Source organism: Gymnoscopelus braueri, assembly GCF_963280865.1.
Source record: "Gymnoscopelus braueri genome assembly, chromosome: 11".
In the NCBI taxonomy this organism is placed as follows: Eukaryota; Metazoa; Chordata; class Actinopteri; order Myctophiformes; family Myctophidae; genus Gymnoscopelus; species Gymnoscopelus braueri.
The window spans coordinates 38,720,660-38,740,651 of NC_137613.1; the positions used below are offsets into that span (position 1 = coordinate 38,720,660).

Genomic DNA, 19,992 nt, shown 5'->3' on the forward strand with positions numbered 1-19,992 from the left:
CTAAATATCAAGACAAAGCAACTGAAGAACCCGTTATTTCAATGGTAGTGGATGGAGAGAAAGGATTTGTCCAACCAAGAAACAGCAACCAATGGGTGCGAAGAGGGGCACAACCACGAGTGGGACTTGACAAAGGGTCTGTGCTGTTGCCTGGAATATAGTGCACCCCAAATATCTGAGGAGGGAAATATCCCAATGTTGTTGTTAAAATTAAGGAATAGCTGGATTACCTATCTATTTAAGGAGCATGAAAAGGGGAATGGGGGATTACAATCTATTATAATATTAGTGAATAACACAAAGGCACTTGAAACATTTTATTTTAGATCTGGGATAGCCGACATCATTGTCAAGAGGAGACAACCGTGTAAAAAGTAGTCAAACCAGATTTGAGAATGACCTCAGGATCAGTGGTTAATTAAGTGACTACCGTGAGTACATTTACTCAACTACTGTACATAACTGCAATTTTGAGGTTTTACTTGAGAATTTAAATGTTTCAATAAACATTGTACAACAATCTGGCTGGAAGTGGGTGGAGTTTGATTCAGCACAGCTAATCATTTCACTTAGTGGCGGGTGGGGTCTGGTATCTGGTTTGAACCTAATTTGGCACACCTGAGGTAAAGGCCTATATAGGCCCAGGTAGAAGTCTATTAACTTTGTATAGTACTGATGTATGCTGGTATTCTTTATAGGGGTTGACATGGTGTTGTGACCTGAAAGCTGATGGTGAAACAAGTCAGTGGACCAGAGTAGCAGGTAATGCCATGGTATCTTAAAAACATTTGCATGTCTATCTGCTTCCCAAAAGCTGATAGCCTACTGGGTTTCTACTGTAGGGGTTCTGGCCTACCTACTATGCAAGCTACATCTCTGAGCTACTTGTTTTTGTTTAGTTCTTTTTTATACACATACAGTACCAGGTGAAGGCCATTCATCCGTTGCTATGGGTGAATTTCCCTTTTACACTAAATCTAATAGAGGGTAAAATGAATATACTGTAAGATGTTGCGATTGCAACTTAGTTAATGGACCACTTCACCCATTTTCAACCTTTCTCAACCATCTTCATATAATTGGTCCCCACTAATGCTTATAAGATGGCACATTTATGTCTACTTAGTCTGAGGAGCATTAGAGAGGATACATTATGAACACATGGTTGAAAATGTTTGAAATGCTACTTCGTTATGCTATGTAGATCTTTTTTTCTGCCGTGGATTGTGCTGCTTGGCAAAAAGATGCGCCTCGACGATTCTAATGCCAACCGTCGGAAGGGCAAGACCCCTCAATGCCGCCCGCTGCAGCCTTCATCAGCACCAGGATCATCTGGATCCAAGCAGCCGCTTGATCAGAGCGGTGTTACAGGTGAGGAGGACCCCAATCAATATTGATTCATAAGACGGGAACATAATTCCAGAGGTAATGACGAACCAATGGATAGAAAAAGTGCTCAATGATATCTGGGAAGATTATTTATTGTGACGTTCCTAATCACAGTGTACTACTAGATTTTCTCATTTAGGGAGATGAGAAATGTAGCTCCACATGTTTCCATACATTTCTGAGTTTTATGGGTATGGATGCATACATTTTTGTGGGGTTTGTCTCAACCACTTACATTCAAACATGAGAGACTGGCCTAATAAGTTGTCCAGCCATCTTCTCCTCTGCACTGTTCCACTCTCACAGTTGGGCTGAATAGACAGTCTGCCCTCTCAGTGTCAACTCATGTTACCAATTCAATCACTTGCCGAATTGCCCTATCTCTTCCCCTGGCTTGCCAGCAAGACTGACAGTGACAAAACTGCAACAAACCACATCATGTGAATAAAAATGCACTTGTAAGACCAAAAGATGTTTGTAAACGAACGTCTGGCTATGGGTTTTGGTCTCCCCCCGTGTGTGTGTGTGTGTGTGTGTGTGTGGGAAATGTTGGGGGAAACCAAGTGTGTGTTGAGGTGAAACTTTGAGATTTATAATTGTCATTTTAATAATATTGACTATCCCATTAGGAATGCAATAAAAGGCTGTTCTAGACAGCGGCCTGCCTCAGTCATTTCTCTTTCACGGTGTGAAACTGAACTCCAAACTGGAAGTCAAATGACTGACATGAGTTTTCTGGCAATTATTTGAGAGCAAGGCCTTTCTCCCACAGCCTGGCCCTGTAGGAGGTGGTTGGCCGGCGAGGGTTTGTGTGTTAGTCCTGGGCTATAATAGACTGTTTGACTGATTTTTGCATGCTCTTGTACCTCCAAGTAAATATCTTTTACTTTTTTATAATGGTGGTTGGATTGGGCTGAAACATTGCCTAAACATCGTAGTCCTACGTCATGACTGTCACAGGTGTGTGTGTGATTAACCCATCTGTCAGGCATCCTTTCTGTATACATTTAGAAAACGTCTTATGTGCCTCTTTGCAGTGGGTGGCGGTGCCCCCAAAAAGAGAAGGTTCCGTCCAGGAGGCAAGGCATTGATGGAGATAAGAAAGTACCAGAAGAGCACTGAGCTACTCTTGAGGAAGACACCCTTCATGCGCTTGGTGAGATGTTAGACATCATCCATGGAATAGAAACCTTGAATTTAATGTCCGTTCTTTATTGCTTGCTTTCTCTTTTCATTCTGCTTTCTATTTCGTTCTAAAATCCCAGTTAAGGACAATAATGATTTTAACTCAGTGGGGCGGCCATATCTGAGTGGTTAGATAGCCCGCCTGAGGAGCTGGAGGCCCTGGTTGTCCCAGGTTTGATGCTAGGCCAGCAATGTGTCCCTGAGCAAGACACTTAAACCCCCAACTGCTCCCCGAGGCACTGCTCCTGTTACTTAGATTGGGTTAAATGCAGATTTTGCTCGTATGCAAATATACAGTGACAAATGCCACAAAGGAGTGTGGGGAAAAAAATGTGTGTATGTATATATATATATATATATATATATATACCGGTACACACTTTTTTTCCCCTTTTTTTTACATTCCTTATTGCTTCAGGTGAAGGAGTTGTGCCAGTGTTTCTCCAACGAAACTCTGAGATGGCAGGTCTATGCACTGCTGGCCCTACAGGAGGTAAAAACAAATCAAGACGCCAGATTATACTTTATGATTAGCACCTTTCACTACGACTGGTAAAACTCTTTGACAGAAACTGAGTTTACGAAACCTTTACTTTAGAGTGAATTGATGATTAAAAGATAAGTGGTGCTGACCAATGCAGCAACATTTTAAAAGTCTTAATAAACACACAAGCTCGTTGTCAATCACTACTGCCGTCTTTTCACATGTACAGTCAGTGCCTCACCCACAGTTCTGTCTCTCTCCTCTTCCAGGCAGCGGAGGCCTTCTTGGTCATGTTGTTGGCTGATGCCAACCTGTGTGCCATCCATGCCAAGAGGGTCACATTATATTCCAAAGACATGCAGCTTGTGAGAAGAATCCGTGGATATGATTTATGAACTAAAGCTCTCCACTCCTTTAGTGATCACACGAAACCTATGGTATTATGGGCCCTAATCACTGGTGATCGCTAATCTTGGGGGGGGAACGACCTGCGGGTGCCCGCATAGGGCCGCAGTAATTAATAATTTGACCCGCCCCGCCAAAAAGTCGACAATTCTTGAACCGACACGCGCGTTACCCGTGGGTTACAGGTCAACCTGCACATTACTATTTGACCCACCCCGACAGAAAGTCAACATTTCTTGGCCCGCCCTGTGGGTAATCCGCGGGTTACGGGTCGACCCACGCATCACTACTAACCACCACTACAGACAATGTAGAGTCCTACTCTAATGCCTCTCTAGCCTTGTTTTAGCCCCAGTTTTATTCTGCTTTCTATTTGATTCTAGATCTTTTTAAGCGAATTATTGCTTTGCTTGGTTTGGACTGTCTGCTTTAAAGCATTTGTTGCCTCTTGTTGAGCTGAAAAATGCACTATGCACAGTCCCTCTAAGTAGAAATGAGCAGGTGAGATGGAGATTTCTGTTTGAACTTGTCCCTTGTTCCTGTGTCTGGTTGATTTGTCAGATGTCCTCACATTTATTTTTAACCCTGTTTAAACAAAAGTTGGAAAATATTTCTGAATCCTTAATAAAAAATACTTACGGTATATTTATGTGCAGTTTATATGGGATTTCCTAGCCTGGCAAACCGTCACGGAATTCACATTTCATTTGTATTGTAGAATGATTATTACAAAACATACATTAAAGGAGACTGTCACCCATTTTCAAGCTATTCAGCAGCACATGGGAGTAAAACCATTTAATACCCAACTTTCCCAGCTACAATATTATTAAAGTGGTGACCACATAAATGCATTACCAATTACAATCCATTATAATTGTGTGCGCTTTTAGATCTATTTTCGGAACACTTTGCAAAATCTAGAAGGCTTATTTTGAAAATGTTTAACCCAAATCTTCTCTATGGGGGCCCATCTTTTCAGATGCGGGTCTTGTGTTCAAATACAATTTGAGGGTCCTTGACAGTGATGGAAAAAGCACTCAAGTTTTTACAGTTTTCAAAATGTAGAGTCGAGCTCACAATGTGTCATACATTGTGAGCTTGTAGATCAGCTATTTTCAAATAGCCTAGGGCTGAAGTGGTTAGGTTAATGTCTGTTTTGTAATGATTTATTTTTTTAAAAGGGGGGGCAAACATTTTATTTGGATAATGGTCTAAAGTAACATGAATGATTTTGACATAAGACTCAAAGACTGACCTACAATTTCTACTAAACCTGTGGCTATATGGGCATAAACAATGGGTAAATTTAGGTCTGATAATGGTGTAGCTACCATGCATGTTCAAATCATATACGTTACAGTGACTAACTAAGTACATTTACTTAAGTACACTTTTGAGGTATTTTTTACTTTACTGTAGTTTCAGTAAATGACATTTTTCTTTTACACCACTATTATTTGAAAACTTTAGTTACTTTGTAGATTTTGAATATTATTACAAACACACTAACCACTTCAGCCTTTATATATTTCAGCCACTTGAAAATGACAGATCTACAAGCTCACAATGCATCAGCAAGGCATTTTGAGCTTGTAGATCGGCTTAGGGCATTCACAACTAATGATTTTTACTAGTCGACTCATTTGACCAAGTAGTAGTCGACTAGTCGAAATTTACATTAAAAAAAAGAAAAGGGGTTTGTTTTTTTGTTTTTTAGGGGGGGCATTGTTTGAATGCCATCCTACTACTATATTACTATTATTATTATCCTCTTGCCCTTATTTTTATGGCGTTTTAAGGGAAGCCTTCTGGCACAGCAGCACAGCACCACAGCAGCGTCTCCAAGGATCCCCATTGCCCAATAATAGGCTTTTATTGGGCATACCTTTGACCCCCTTTTGATAAAAAATAAAGTCAGGAGGATAATAATAATAGTAAGATGGGCCATTACAATGGCATTAAAACAAATAACAAAAAAAAAAAAAATTATTTCTCCCCCCCCCCCAACTATTCGACTAGTACCAACAAAGTCGACTAGTGGTTATACTAGTCGACTAGTTGGTGAAAGCCCTAGATCATCGGCTATATTCAAAAATTGAATTCCGGAATTTTACTTGTAACAGTGTTTCTACATTGTCGTATTGATACTTAAGTAAAACATGTGTACTTTTACCGTAAAAGTACTCCCATGTTTACCACCACTGAAATTTACTTCAGATCATTTTCCCATGGTCCCACTCACTCTTCCTATGTCCCTTGCACTGCTAAATAAAAAGTGAAAGTAGCCCAATTGTTCCTCATGAAGTGCTGATGACGCACTTAAGAGCAGCCTTGCAGAACGACTGGTGTAAGGTTTAGTTTCACTTTATATATAATATCAAAGGCCTTCTAACACATAGGCTACAACAGTTTTGCTTTTACAGAGATAACCCGCTGCTGAATAAAGGATGCTCAGCACTTCCAGTCCGTCCGAGGCACACAGTACTGGAGGCTTTAGTTTTGAGAACACTCGCAGGTGAGTTTATGGAGCCTTGATGAGCTAGCATTAAACCTAGCCCTTCTGCTAATAATGTTATGCCAGAGAATTAAACCTACAGCTACTGTCACTATGAGGTATAGTCACTGTGCTCTGGTTGTCAGCAGGTGGTGTAAATATGTACATTTACTCAAGGACTCTACTTGAGTACAATTTTGAGGTATTTTAGACTTTACTGGAGTATTTCCAATTTTCATTACTTTCACTTCTCCATTATACATCTCGGAGGCAGATATTGTACTTTTACTCCACTACAATTATTTGTAGTGGAGAAAAGTACTTTAGATACTTTGTGGATTTTGATTATTATTACAACACGAACACATACATCAACCACTTCAAAGGTGGGTACTAAAGTATATGTACCCTGACCTTCAGCCCTATACATTTTGGTCATCAAAATAGCTGATCTACAAGCTTGTGAGCTTGTAGATCTGCTAAGATTTGTATCCATTTCATACAAAACTAGTGAAATGGGATATTCTGCATAATGAGTACTTTCTACTTTTGGTACTTTAACATTTTGATGCCAATACTTTTGTACTTTTACTCAAGTACATTTTGAATTCCGGACTTACTTGTAACAGAGTATTTCTACATTGCAGTATTGATACTTTTACTTAAGTAAAAAAATATTACTTTTTCCACCACTGGTTCAGGTTGTTGTCAGTTTAAAATGTAAAACATTGCCTGAAACCACTACAGCCCCATATATATGACAACAGCTTGAAACGCAGTGGCCTATAATTAAATTCAATGATTGATTCTCAAACTTTTTAATTCAAGGACCACCCCCAATTTGATCATGCATTTGCAAGGTCATGGACACCCATAGACCATATTCACACGGCGGCCATGTTTCTATGAAGTCAATGAAAGTAGCCACCCCGGGTGGCGGCACTTTCAATGTTAAATTCCAATATGGCCGCCATGTGAATATGGTCTATTTGATACTGGACTAGCCTCGATACAAGCCTGTCATTACAGATGACCGTCTTGTGATCCATCCAAGGCTAATACTGGACCCCCAATTTATACTGTAATTTGACTGAGAGTGTACAAATGGAACAGAGTTACAGATCCTGTAAGGGACCGTTTGATTCTTAAATAGGTGCGGACCCTCTGACCTGGAAGTTTGAACCCCGTCAAGGACCCTGAGGCTGGGGGTCCCTGCACCCCACACTGAGAAGAACCAGTGGTAATTCAACATGTCTCCTTGTGTCTTTAGGAATGCAGTGTTGGAGTCTAGCCTGTCAGCCCAGTCAGGCTACAGGGCTCCTACAGCCAGAAAGACAGGGACCACCATCGCTGGTATTGTTTACAAGGTGAGGGGGGCTTTTATAAAGTTATTACGGGGTCCTGAAATTGATCCATCCACCCAGAAATCCAAGGCAGTGTATAACAGAAAACGCTATGCTTTGTGTAGTAGAACATAACTTTTAGTTTTTTGAGAGGCAGGAAAGGTTTTGATAATTCTGCAGATACCATTGTCAGAACCAGGAAAATACTGTAGGAGGCTACTGATCGTCATTAATTTACTGATTCTGTTGTCACATACCTGTCTGAATCCAACAGAAACCTGTTAGAGTTTACAGTATGTTCATACTAACAAGCAAACAATTATGATCATATCATTATATTATGATATTCCATACATTGCATGTAGGCCTATTCCAATCCATATTATACAGCCATAGAAAACGCAATGCAAATTATTGGGGGCATTCATCTCCTTGTCATTCTAGATGACAAGGAGAGAACAAATAAAGATATATACATGTACTGTATACAGGTAGCGTATGTGAAATCAGATACAGTATATACATGATATTTAGACCATTAGCTTTATATGCAGGTGTGTACATGTTATTTTGAAACATAGCATCATATGCAGGTGGAAAACAAAATCTAGCAGCAGGTACAATGTTTCTTAAGGTGCAAGAACATTACATTACATTACATTACATTACATAACAGTCATTTAGCAGACGCTTTTATCCAAAGCGATTTTACAATAAGTGCATTCAACATAGGTAGGGAACGAAACTACTAATCACCAGAAGCATTAAGTGCATTCTCTTCTAAAACAAGCAACCAAGAGTATACCTAGCGCTAAAGTAAAAGTGCAATATATCAGCTACCTAATTTCATAAACAGATGAGACAAAATAGGAAAATCAAATGAGCAAGAGCTAAAACAAATAAGTGTATCGAATAAACAAGATCCAATAAAACACACACAACAAGTAGGCAAGGCGAAGAGGAAGGGTAGTGTTTCCTGAAGAGGTGGGTTTCAGCCTGCGGCGAAAGGGTCATGGGCAGTGACTCTGCTGTCCTGACATCAGTTCATTCCACCACTGTGGGGCCAGAACAGAGAAAAGTTGTGACCGTGTAGATCGGCCAGAAGGACCCTTGAGCGACGAGGCAATCAGTCGCCCCGAGGTGGCCGGCCGAAGTGGTCGGGCAGGGGTGTAAGCATCGACCATAACCCGGAGGTAAGAAGGAGCTGTTCCTTTCACTGCCCTATAGGCTAGCACCAGGGTTTTAAACTGGATGCGAGCCGCTACGGGGAGCCAGTATAGAGAACGGAGAAGGATAGTTGTGTGGTTGAACTTGGGGCGGTTGAACACCAGACGAGCCGCAGCTTTCTGAACAAGCTCCAGGGGTCCGATGGCAGATGCCGGAGCACCAGCAAGGAGGGAGTTGCAGTAGTCCAGGCGGGAGATGACAAGAGCCTGGATGAGCACCTGGGCTGCCTTCTCCGTGAGGAAGGGGCGAATCCTCCTGATGTTGTAGAGGAGGAATCTGCAGGACCGAAACATGAAACTGTAAAGGACACTTTACTGTTTTCATGGCAAATAGCAATGTGCAAGTACATACATCATTTTGACCAACCAGCTGAGTTACAGTTGCACACAATCAAGGTCCAATTGTCTGTGTCATTACATGACCAAAACGCCCTCAGTGACCTCTTTTGGGCAGAAACAGCCCACAAAATTGTTTTGGCATTAGACTGCCTCAAAAGAAAAACAAACAAAGACGAGTACCTATGTCCCCTATCTTTCTGCTTCACTGTTTTTGAGTATGCAACGTCCTGTTTCCTTCTCCAATCAGGATGGGGTGATCCTGGGAGCCGACACCAGAGCAACAGATGACATGGTGGTTGCTGATAAGAACTGCATGAAGATCCACTACATCGCTCCCAAGATATAGTGAGTGCAAGTTATGTAAAGAATAATGTACAGTGAGGCGGTCATTAAGGACTTTAATCCCTGAAGGACTGTGTGTGTCCTTGTAGCTGCTGTGGGGCGGGTGTTGCCGCAGATGCAGAGGTAACCACCCTGATGATGTCATCCAATGTTGAACTGCACACGCTCAACACTGGCAGGCCTCCCCTGGTCGCCATGGTTACCCGAATGCTGAAACAAATGCTCTTTAGGTGAGAGAGAAAAGCTCCCTTTACACCTGTCATCACATGCATCCTGGGTAATCATTGGATAACAGTAAAAGGCATAGCGTCATTATGTCTAATTCCGGACAGCAACCAACCAGAAATTCTGTCAATAGCGAATATGTTAAATCCTGTGCCTTTTTCATTTCAGTTTCATCACTTTTATCTTAACTTGCAATTACTTACCGCAAATGAATGATATGATAGCACATAGTTTGTAAAAAACAATGCAGAAGATATCCATGTATCCAATTTCATACACTTCATTCAGTTCATACTGGTGTCAACATTAACCATTCATGTACCTTGACCTTCACAATGTTAGAATTGCAGGCTATCTCAAAAGGTCTATCAGCTTATATCACCACCTACTGGAGTTTTAATTCCATAAGGGGTAATTCCATAAGGGGTATTTCACTTTTTTTTTTAAACTTCTGGGTGTCATTTTAACATCTACTCTAGCTTTTGTGTGCACCCCAGACAGTTTTTAAGTTGCTTGATTCAATATTTAGATATTTGAGCAGGGGGAGACACAAAAGACAGTTACACCATAATAATATCAATTAAATAATATGAAATCGAAAATGGCTCCAGCAACAGCCTTTTGGTTGGAAAAAGGCTGGAAATCACATCACTGAGTGTGTGTGTCCGAAGTTGTATTCCATGTCAGGAGTATCCTGGCTTGTCCGGAGTTGAACAGTTACATGCACAGTTACATCAGTGTAACTGCAGATGATATATTTTCATTCCTGGCCCTGCAGATACCAGGGTCACATTGGTTCATCTCTGATAATCGGGGGGGTCGATGTGACTGGACCCCACCTCTACAGTGTCTATCCACATGGCTCCTATGACAAACTGCCCTACCTCACTATGGGTATGTACTATGGGTATGTGCATGCATATGGGTTTTGTGTTTGTGTAGTGGTTCATAAGAACCTGTTTGCAAAGTGATTTGACAAACAAGTCTAAGGAAATGTTATGTTCATAGCAAAAACTAAAACAGGTAAACAATGCAACATAAAAGATGATTTCTAAAAATGTGGGGGAAAAATCTGATTGTAGGTTCTGGAGCTGCTGCAGCTGTGTCTGTATTTGAAGACAGGTTCAAACCGAACATGGAGGTATGGCTAAGAGCCTGAAGTTCTATTTTTTTTCTTCTCAAGGCTACTTACTTAGCTAGCTGCACCATTTCACATATTTTTTAACTTGTATATTGTGTTGTGTAGAATGACCTATGAGAGCAGCCATCATGTAAATTACTGAACAAACTTAAAATTCTGACAACTAAGTTTTTTATGTAAAGTTTAAACAAAGGTTTCACTCTCCTTGCTGTCTCTGCCATTTCTTCATACAACCCCCTTCCCTATCCTCTTTATATTCTTGTAACATCACAATCCCAACACGTCTCTTCTTCCTCCCCTCTTCTCTTTTCCTTGCTGATTTTATCATCCCAACTCCCTTTCCACATTTCATTTTCTATTCTCTTTTTCAACATATTGGTCTCATCTCCTCTGCTCCTTTTCTGTCTTTCGTTCTCCTCTGCTTGCATCTCCTCTGCTTTCGTCTCCTCTGCTTGCATCTCCTCTGCTCTTGTCTGCTCTGCTCTCATCTCCCAGTTGTACGAAGCAAAGCAACTGATGCGAGATGCCATAGCTGCAGGCATATTTTGTGACCTGGGCTCAGGCAGCAATGTGGACCTTTGTGTGATCACAGAGGCCGGTGTGGAGTACCTCCGAAGCTATGACCAGCTAGCACAGAAGGGCAAAAGGTGAAATCTTATTAATAATAGTAATGCACAATAACAATTGGAATGCTTTTCACATAACTCTGTGGTCTAATTTCACTCGGATACATGTAACAGAAACTCTCTTGATACTTGACAATTCACTTGTACACAACTTTTTATAAAAACATCAGTTTGAAAGGGAAGAAGCATGGGAAGAAGCAAGGCTAACAGATTAGTTGTAGAAAAAGGAAGAACATTAAATAGCTAATGCTAGTTTAGTAATGTTGCTAGACTAGGCTCTCACTGTCGCATAAAGTTTCACATACATTAAACAATAAAATGAGAACAGAACTGAAATAATTGAATATGTGCTCCCACAAAGCATTTTGTTTTGCTGTACATTACACGTTTTCAATGCATGTGGCAGGAGTTTACTGGATCGGTACCAGTCTCTCCTTTGAAATGAATGATTTCCACCGGACTGAGTTATGTGAGGCATTAGGCGTTAGATATGGGCATTAGACTGTCCAATTAAGTGATAAAGTTTTCAGAATTTGTATCTGATGTACTAATCTTTTTCTGTCTCTTCCTTTCTTTAATAGAGAAGGACAGTACAGGTACAAACCAGGTACCACAGCCATTCTCACCAAAACAGTGACTCCCCTCACCCTGGATGTGGTCGATGAGTCAGTTCAAGTAATGGACACTCAATGAGATACTTTTTGCTGATAGAATCAAAATGCTTAAAATATTGTATAGTAGCAATTAGTGGCTCTCATTTGGTTTCACAATGACTTTCAGATTTCACATTGACCAAGAAAATATGGATCCAGCATATCAATAGCCCAATAGTCTTCTGCCAAAGTTGTTCTTTGTCTGTACCCTTTGAGAACATGTCACAACCCTCTGGTTTATTAGAGGTTGGTACCCAGCTAATAAGTGTTATAGTACTAAAACCAACCCCACAACCCAAGAGATGGGGTCCAAACCAAAATGACCCGTGTTATGTGGTATAGCTATATGGTTATGGTATGTGGTTATGGGCCCTAACCACCAGCACTTCAGAAAAATACAGGGTCCTACTGTTGTAATAAACCTTAAAGTCATCCCAGAATTACAAAAGGTACTGTTTTATGAATATTTGCCTTTTTTTATGTGATAAAAGCTTTTGGTCTATCATCCTTTGTATTTACTTGTTTTGTAAAGCTTAAATCGTAAAAAAGAAAAGAAAAAATAAGAGACAAAAAGAAAAAGATCCAAATAAGTGTAGGAACGTAATAATGAGACAGCAGTCAAGAGTCAACACATTGTATTCAGTTATATTCTGTAATACTTGCATAGTCTATGGGAGCAAATATGAATCTTAACGCCATGTCTATGTGATGATCAATTTTAGTTTAGGCATGGGTTTAATTAAACTGGAACCCCCTCAAGGGCCGCTGGGGGTCTCCAGACCCCACTTTGACACTTTGACAACCTCTGTCTTGTCGGGGCGTGTCATGGCCGCCCAGCTTGACCACATTTCCTGAACCAATACCCAATCAAGTGCGCCCATAGTCTGGCCCCTCCTATTAGCCCCAACTTGATTGGCTGAGAGTCGAGACTACAACGCAGTGTTGCCATGTCGGCTTATTATAAGTGACTGGACTTCTTTTTCTTTAAAGTTGCTTGTAAACATTGTTAGTTGCGGCGGGTTGGGCTCGTTTCTAAATGTTGTTTAAACCAGTCGTTCTCAAACATTTTCATGTCAAGGACCCCCAAATTAATATGTATTTGTTTGTCCACCGACCCGACCCCCCCCTCTAAAAATATTTTGTGCCAGGGACCCCCAAACAAGATTTGCGTTTGTTAATATTCCAAATTTTCCCCTTTCCCCCCCCAAGATTTTATTTGAAAATAGCAGATCTACAAGGCATCACGAGATTCACGACGCGTTGTGAGCTTGTAGGCTACGATTGTATTTTCATGCTCATGTGGCCCATACTCGCTTCATTTGGGCTTGTTTTCCTAGACCTGGTTGCTTGTTTCTCTCACAGAGTCTGGCAACAAAGACCAATGCATTATTTGAATTTAGGGCGGTGTTTTGTTTACGTATTTGCAGAGAGAAACGTGCTATTTTGCCTTTTAAAAACGTACTGAGCGCTATTACAACTATTTGCTACTACATAGTAGTGAGTGTATAGTGAGACAAGAAAGATGGCCCGCCACGACGATTCTTCTGCCAGTCGTCGAAAGGGCAAGAAGCCTCAACGGCGACAACCGGTGCCTCCGCCAGGATCGCTCGACCAGAGCGGTGTTACCGGTGAGTGAGGAGGACCAGTGGTTGTAAAAGTGCTCACTGTTTTACTCAAGTAAAAGTAATCAATACTGCAATGTAGAAATATACTGTTACAAAAAAGTCCGGAATTCTAAATGTACTCGAGTAAAAGTACAAAAGTATTGGTATAAAAATGTACTAGCCTCCCTTAGATCAAGACTATATCGTAGATGTATTTTATCCATTTATTTTTTATATCTGCGGCAGTCTTCGCGACCACACCCCCAGTGTGCCCTGGACTTCACCAGTAAGGCACGTATTTCTCCGAACATGTACAAATGCAAAATATAAGGCGCTTACCCGGTTGCCCCAAATGTTAACTAGCGGCCCGGAGACTTTGTTTAGTGTATTAGTCCATATTTTTCAATAAAGAAGTGTTTTAATCCCGTGTGTGGCCGATTCTGTCGGAAGTTCCCTATATTCCTTAAAGGGCGGTAGTGACCGGTGAAAAGCGGAATCACTCAATGTAAACAGGAAGTAAACGAGGAGGTGGGTGCATAGAGTTATCGGGGGAATGGTGTTTGGCCACACAGACGGGATTAAAACACTTTTTTATTGAAGAATATGGACTAAAACATTTCACAGAGACTCCGGACACCTAGTTAACATTTGGGGGAACCGGGCAAGTAACTTATATTTTGCATTTGTACATATTCGGAGAAATACGGGCGCATTGGCCAAAAGTCCAGGACGCACTGCAGGGGTGGTCGCGAAGACTCTTAGATTTAAAAATCGATAAAATCGATAAAATACATCTACGATAGTCTTGTTCTAAGGCTATTAAAGTACTAGCCATGGTTCACATGACGCTTGTATACAAGCGTCATGGTGCCGAGTCCCCCTGGTCTAAAGTTGTGTTCGATTTTTTTCACATTGCCATCTCTCACATAAACATAAAGGTTCAGATTTCAAATATAAAGTGCTTACCACCGAGCCACGGATGTTACAAGGCGATGCGGACCGCGATGAGTACCCGTATCTCCCGTATTGTTCAATAAAAAGCATTTTAATCCCATCGCCGGCCATTTTCTCCAAATTGTCTCCGATACTTTCAACCATGCGACACTAATGGTTGGGAGGTGTATTGCACTCTGATACATTACAAAACAAAAAAAAACAAAAAAAGAAAATGGCCGGCGATGGGATTAAAATGCTTTTTATTGAACAATACGGGAGATACGGGTACTCATCGCGGTCCGCATCGCCTTGTAACATCCGTGGCTCGGTGGTAAGCACTTTATATTTGAAATCTGAAGGTTTATGTTTATGTGAGAGATGGCAATGTGAAAAAATCGAACACAACTTTAGACCAGGGGGACTCGGCACCATGACTGTCATGGTATGACAGTCATGTTTCAGGGCTATTAAAGTACCAAAAGTAGAAAGTACTCATTATGCAGGATGTCCCATTTCATGAGTCTGCACAAGTTTCCAATGAAATCATTTGAAAATAGCAGATCTACAAGCTCACAGTGAGTGCATACCATCACGAGGCATTGTGAGCTTGTAGATCGGCTATTTTCAAATGGCCGAAATGTATTATGTGTAGCCAGGGCACTTGGGGCCCGGAAACAGAATACCAGACTACGCCACCCTGGGAGTTTCACCCAGAGAACACCATATAATGCAAAAATTTACATTGAATACCCAACAACAGGTTCAACTAGAAAGTACTGTTCCTGAAGAAACAGTGTGGGATCGTTAAGAATGTTGATGGTATTGAGTATTGATAGTTTTATAAGTGTTAAAGATGTTAAAGTATCAGTAGTGTTAAAGGTTTGAAAGGTTTAAGGTTCTAAAGGTTTGAAAGGTTCTAAAGGTTTGAAAGGTTTGAAAGATGTGAAAGGTTTGACAAGTTTGAAAGGTTCTAAAGGTTTGAAAGGTTCTGGTTTGAAAGATGTGAAAGGTTTGAAAGGTTCAAAAGAAAATCCCATTCATTTCAATGGGAAATTCAAAGTGAAATATCTCTAAAAATTGAATTCAGATAAAAAATTCAAATGGTAGCCGATATGTCCTAAGTAGGCCGAACGTTGTAGAGTTGGAACGGAGTTTGTAGCTAAAAGTTAAAAATGTCCCCATTGAAATGAATGGGATTTTTTTAGCAATTAAAAGTGAAATATCTCTAAAATTACAAATTATTTCAAAAATTCAAATGGTAGCCGACATGTCCTAAGTAGGCCGAACGTTGTAGAGTTGGAACGGAGTTTGTGGCTAAAAGTATGAAGGACTAGTTAGGGGCAAACAATGGGGGGAAGTAAAAAAAAACGAAAATTATGGATTTTTAGGCAATTAAAAGTGAAATATCTATAAAAGTACAAATTATTTAAACATTTCAAATGGTAGCCAACATGTCCTAAGTAGGCCGAACGTTGTAGAGTTGGAACGGAGTTTCTAGCTAAAAGTTAAAAATGTCCCCATTGAAATGAATGGGATTTTTTTAGCAATTAAAAGTGAAATATCTCTAAAATTACAAATTATTTCAAAAATTCAAATGGTAGCCGACATGTCCTAAGTAGGCCGAACGTTGTAGAGTTGGAACGGAGTTTGTGGCTAAAAGTATGAAGGACTAGTTAGGGGCAAACAATGGGGGGAAGTATAGTATAGAAATAGTGGCAATAACGTTAGTGTGATCGCTTTAGCGATCCCACAATAAGGAGGGGAGCAGAGACGTGTGTTTCCACCAGTACAAAAATATAGTCATTTTATTTAGGCTCAGGGCAGACATTTTAGTAGTTTATATTAAAAACTGTAAGGGAAGTCAGGTTAGGAAATATAAATGGTTTACCATTACAACTAGATAAACGTTTAAAATCGAATGACTACAAAATATCAGCAACAAGGTTCAAATTGCTTTAGTCACACTGTAGTTCCATAAGATTACCAATACCCTAAAGCCAGGGGTTGTCAGTGAAGTCCACAGTCACACACAGGAGGAAGGCAGTGAGTGAGGGATATGAGGGGAAATCTGAAAGGGTTTCACCGCCACCAAAAGAGCTCACTCACACTCTAGCACAACACACTGCAAGACACAATAACATGGTTAAAATGCACACAAGACTATATTTTTCACTCAAGCAAGAAATAAGCATGCAGGCACCGGAGGGGGCTGATCCTGTATTGGAGGGGTACCTCTAATACACTTGCATGACTTCGATTCCCTCTATTCGCACATCCTATAGGTAGAGCGTGATGTCACTGTAGCTAAAAAGTAAGAATAGAAAAAGTGCAAAATGATAACTGACACGATAATTTATTGTGATGTTCCTTATCGCCTTGTAGACGATCTTTTCCATTTACGGAGGAAAACTTGATAAATGTAGCTCCATGAGTCACTTTCCATTATGGAAAGTTCCACACATATCTATGAGGAATGAGGATTAAATGGGTATGGATGCATTCAGATTCTTTTTGGTGTATCTCAAGCACTAACATTCACACACAACAAGAAGAGCGAATGACCTAGCAAGTTGTACAGACTTAAAAAGGAAGAAAACCAGTCGCACTCTGGCTTGGCTTGCTTGACAACAAACCATCATTTGTTGATTGTGAGGAAGGCCAACAGGCCGAAACGTCAATCAAATAAATATATGATATACAAATTTTCTTCACTCAGACAGTAGAAAAGACAGAGAAGGCCTGAGTAGAACCCAACTCCAACCAAGCAATAGCAAATATAATAACCCCTACACTGAATTATAAGTTTAAAGAATTAACCAAAAATGTCAACTCTTTTTGACAAAATCATTTGAAAATGATGCCACATGACATGAATATGACTGCTATCTAGTAATTATTAACATTATGAACCAATATTCAGAATATTATGTCCATAATAGCAGCCTGCATGGTTTTCTACATTTTCTTTGTTTATTAAGCTTGTTGTAATACATATCTATTTCACCCTTTTACTTATTTGTGAGATTGTGACCAGCAGTTTATGTTCGTGTCATGATATTGATGATAAATTAAAGAAATAAGCATTGTAAACTGTCAAGTTATATTCCATGTGAGAGGATGGGAAACTTCAAAGGCAGGTTCAACTTTAACATGATTGGTTTTCTTGATATCGACTGATGCCAATGTTCATTAAAAAGTTAAATACAGGTGAAAACCAACAAGCTCTTTGGCTCTGCTCAAAATAATTATCAGTACACAAGAGTATATTGATCTGAATTTATCTGAATAGCGTATTCAGCAAAGCAAAGGTACCCCGAACATAGGCTAAAAATCAGGTTTTCCTGTGTGCTCTATTTTTGAAAATGCAAATCTCAATGTTTTTGTGAATCTTATCCAAAGAGAAAGTTTCCAAAAGCTTTGTATGATTTTCAAACTGCTCACATTTGAAGCTTTAGAACTACAACATGAGAAACTAGAAAATGTGCTCCTCGGAGCACAGGTCTCCGCCAGTACTGTTCCTGATTAATCCTGTCTTACCTATTTATATTACATATTGTCACGTGTCACTTGACCAATGTTAGCTTGGCTGATGGAAGCTCACTTCGTCACCTATTTATAGGTTTTTATTTCATCATGCGTCTCGCTAGCCAATCAAAGCATTGGTGACGACAACATATTGTCACGTGTAGCTTGACCAATGTTAGCTTGGCTGAGACGGACACACACACGGAAGGACGGAGACGAAAACATACTCTCCACCATACTGGCGGAGACAAAAAGGGAGTGGGCAGTCCCCTTCCAAATTAGTTTTTTTCTCGGTTAACTTTTAAAGTGAAGCTCTGATAAAACTCTATCCTGGGCAAGCAGGAGTGCACGACACGTAATTAACTCGTCATACCACTGTCAGGCACCCTTTCTGCATACATGTATAAAAAGTTCCATGCTATTATGTGCCTCTTTGCAGGGGGTGGCGCTGCCCCCAGGAAGAGAAGGTTCCGTCCAGGAACCAGGGCATTGATGGAGATAAGAAAGTACCAGAAGAGCACAGAGCTGCTGTTGAGGAAGGCACCCTTCATGCGCTTGGTAAAATGACAACATCCATGGACACCTTGAACTTAATGTCCTCCGTTCTTTATTGCGTGCTTTCTTTTCATCCTGCTTTCCATTTCATTCAAGATATGTCTCTTTTTAAATGCAAACCAATAACTATATGAAGTTGGTGCACATAATTTGTGTTAAATATCTGACATTCCTTCTTGTTTCAGGTTAGAGAGGTGTGCCGGAATTTCACCCACCAAGATCTGAGATGGCAGATCCTTGCACTGCTGGCCCTACAGGAGGTTAGCACCTTTCCAATGACTGGCAAAACAATTAGTCAGAAACTGTGTTGATGAAACTTTACAGTGGAATGAATTGATAGTCACTTTTAAAAGTGGAGCTGATGAAAACCGCAATGATCTAAAACGTAATGTATACACAAGCTCCTTGATATTGTCATCACCTCACCCTGTACAGTGCCTCACCCAAAGTTCTCTCTCCTCCTCACCCAGGCGACTGAGGCCTTCTTGGTCTGTTTGTTGGCTGATGCCAACCTGTGTGCCATCCATGCCAAGCGAGTCACGTTAATGACCAGAGACGTCCATCTTGCTCGAAGACTCCGCGGCGTGGAGGGCTTTTGAGTTCTGTATATTTTTATGAAGCTATTGAGGGGAGTGGTCAATTTGTAAATATTTTATTCAGCCAGCTGTTTATTTTATGTGATAACAATTCTTATGTTCTTTGATGTTTGACAAGATTTTTTATTTGAATTATCCACATTTGTTTTTATTCACACTGTTCTGTTTCAATGACTTCAGTCAATAAAGCATTCATATTTGTACATGCGCTGTATATTTTGAATTCAAGATATTTTTGTACATTTGGGAATGTAATACAGCATATTGGTGAAGTAGTAATGTTATTGATAGGCCAAACCCACTGAGCTACACGCACTCATTGGCCATGTTCAAATGGTGGGCATTTTTGCTCTTCATACTCATTCCGTCGTGGTGTGGAGTATGGGAGGGCAAAATGGCCGGTGTGAATATTGTCTATGGACATTTAAAAGTAGTGTAAGTGATATTTTTTTGGTTAAAACTAATTTGTTTATATCAAAGTGTTTGTTCGGTAACAGAGGTCTCCATGTCTCTCCAGCTCTGAAAATAAATATTTAGGTGGGTTGCCAATTTCATCCATCATTCCAATGTTGCAATGTTGTCTGCTCGTTTCTTCTCATTTCACTTGAATATCCTGTATCCTGTATGAGTTCTCTCTCCTGATTGGATAAAATTGGTACCCTGACCTGAAAACAAATGTTATGTTCATTAAATAGCTGGAGAGACAGGGATACCCCTATTACTGAACAAACACTATAGCAAGGATTACTATCACAATATAGAGCTATTTAACCCTTATTTTCAACTAAATATATCACTTACACCACCTTTAACAAGGAAGTCATTCATGGAATGGGCGTTGTGTTAGAGATAATTGAGACCTAGCCATGGAACAAACCAATTCCTGTTGAGTCCCGTCCCATGTATTTTCAGCATGTTATA

At 40.3% G+C, this 19,992-nt stretch overlaps 3 protein-coding genes across 3 annotated transcripts; all 3 read left to right on the forward strand.

Annotated features, from left to right (window-relative positions):
• Positions 1-1,244: 1,244 nt before the first annotated feature.
• Positions 1,245-3,453, forward strand: LOC308095618 (histone H3-like centromeric protein A; the record flags this gene model as incomplete). The annotated part of the gene is made up of 4 exons (XM_080442669.1): positions 1,245-1,371; positions 2,427-2,545; positions 2,993-3,067; positions 3,328-3,453. 4 exons carry the CDS (start codon positions 1,245-1,247, stop codon positions 3,451-3,453), a joined length of 447 nt encoding a protein of 148 aa, XP_080298795.1.
• A 2,319-nt stretch (positions 3,454-5,772) lies between these two features.
• Positions 5,773-12,360, forward strand: psmb10 (proteasome 20S subunit beta 10). Its single transcript, XM_080442446.1, has 8 exons — positions 5,773-5,981; positions 7,231-7,327; positions 9,116-9,213; positions 9,300-9,440; positions 10,214-10,329; positions 10,518-10,576; positions 11,072-11,223; positions 11,784-12,360. The coding sequence occupies exons 1-8, from the start codon at positions 5,914-5,916 to the stop codon at positions 11,893-11,895; spliced, it is 843 nt and encodes a 280-aa protein (XP_080298572.1). The 5' UTR covers positions 5,773-5,913; the 3' UTR covers positions 11,896-12,360.
• Positions 12,361-13,242: 882 nt separating this feature from the next.
• On the forward strand, positions 13,243-19,362 carry LOC308095745 (histone H3-like centromeric protein A). The gene is made up of 4 exons (XM_080442784.1): positions 13,243-13,483; positions 18,360-18,478; positions 18,661-18,735; positions 18,946-19,362. Exons 1-4 carry the CDS (start codon positions 13,378-13,380, stop codon positions 19,072-19,074), a joined length of 429 nt encoding a protein of 142 aa, XP_080298910.1. The 5' UTR covers positions 13,243-13,377; the 3' UTR covers positions 19,075-19,362.
• Positions 19,363-19,992: the final 630 nt, after the last annotated feature.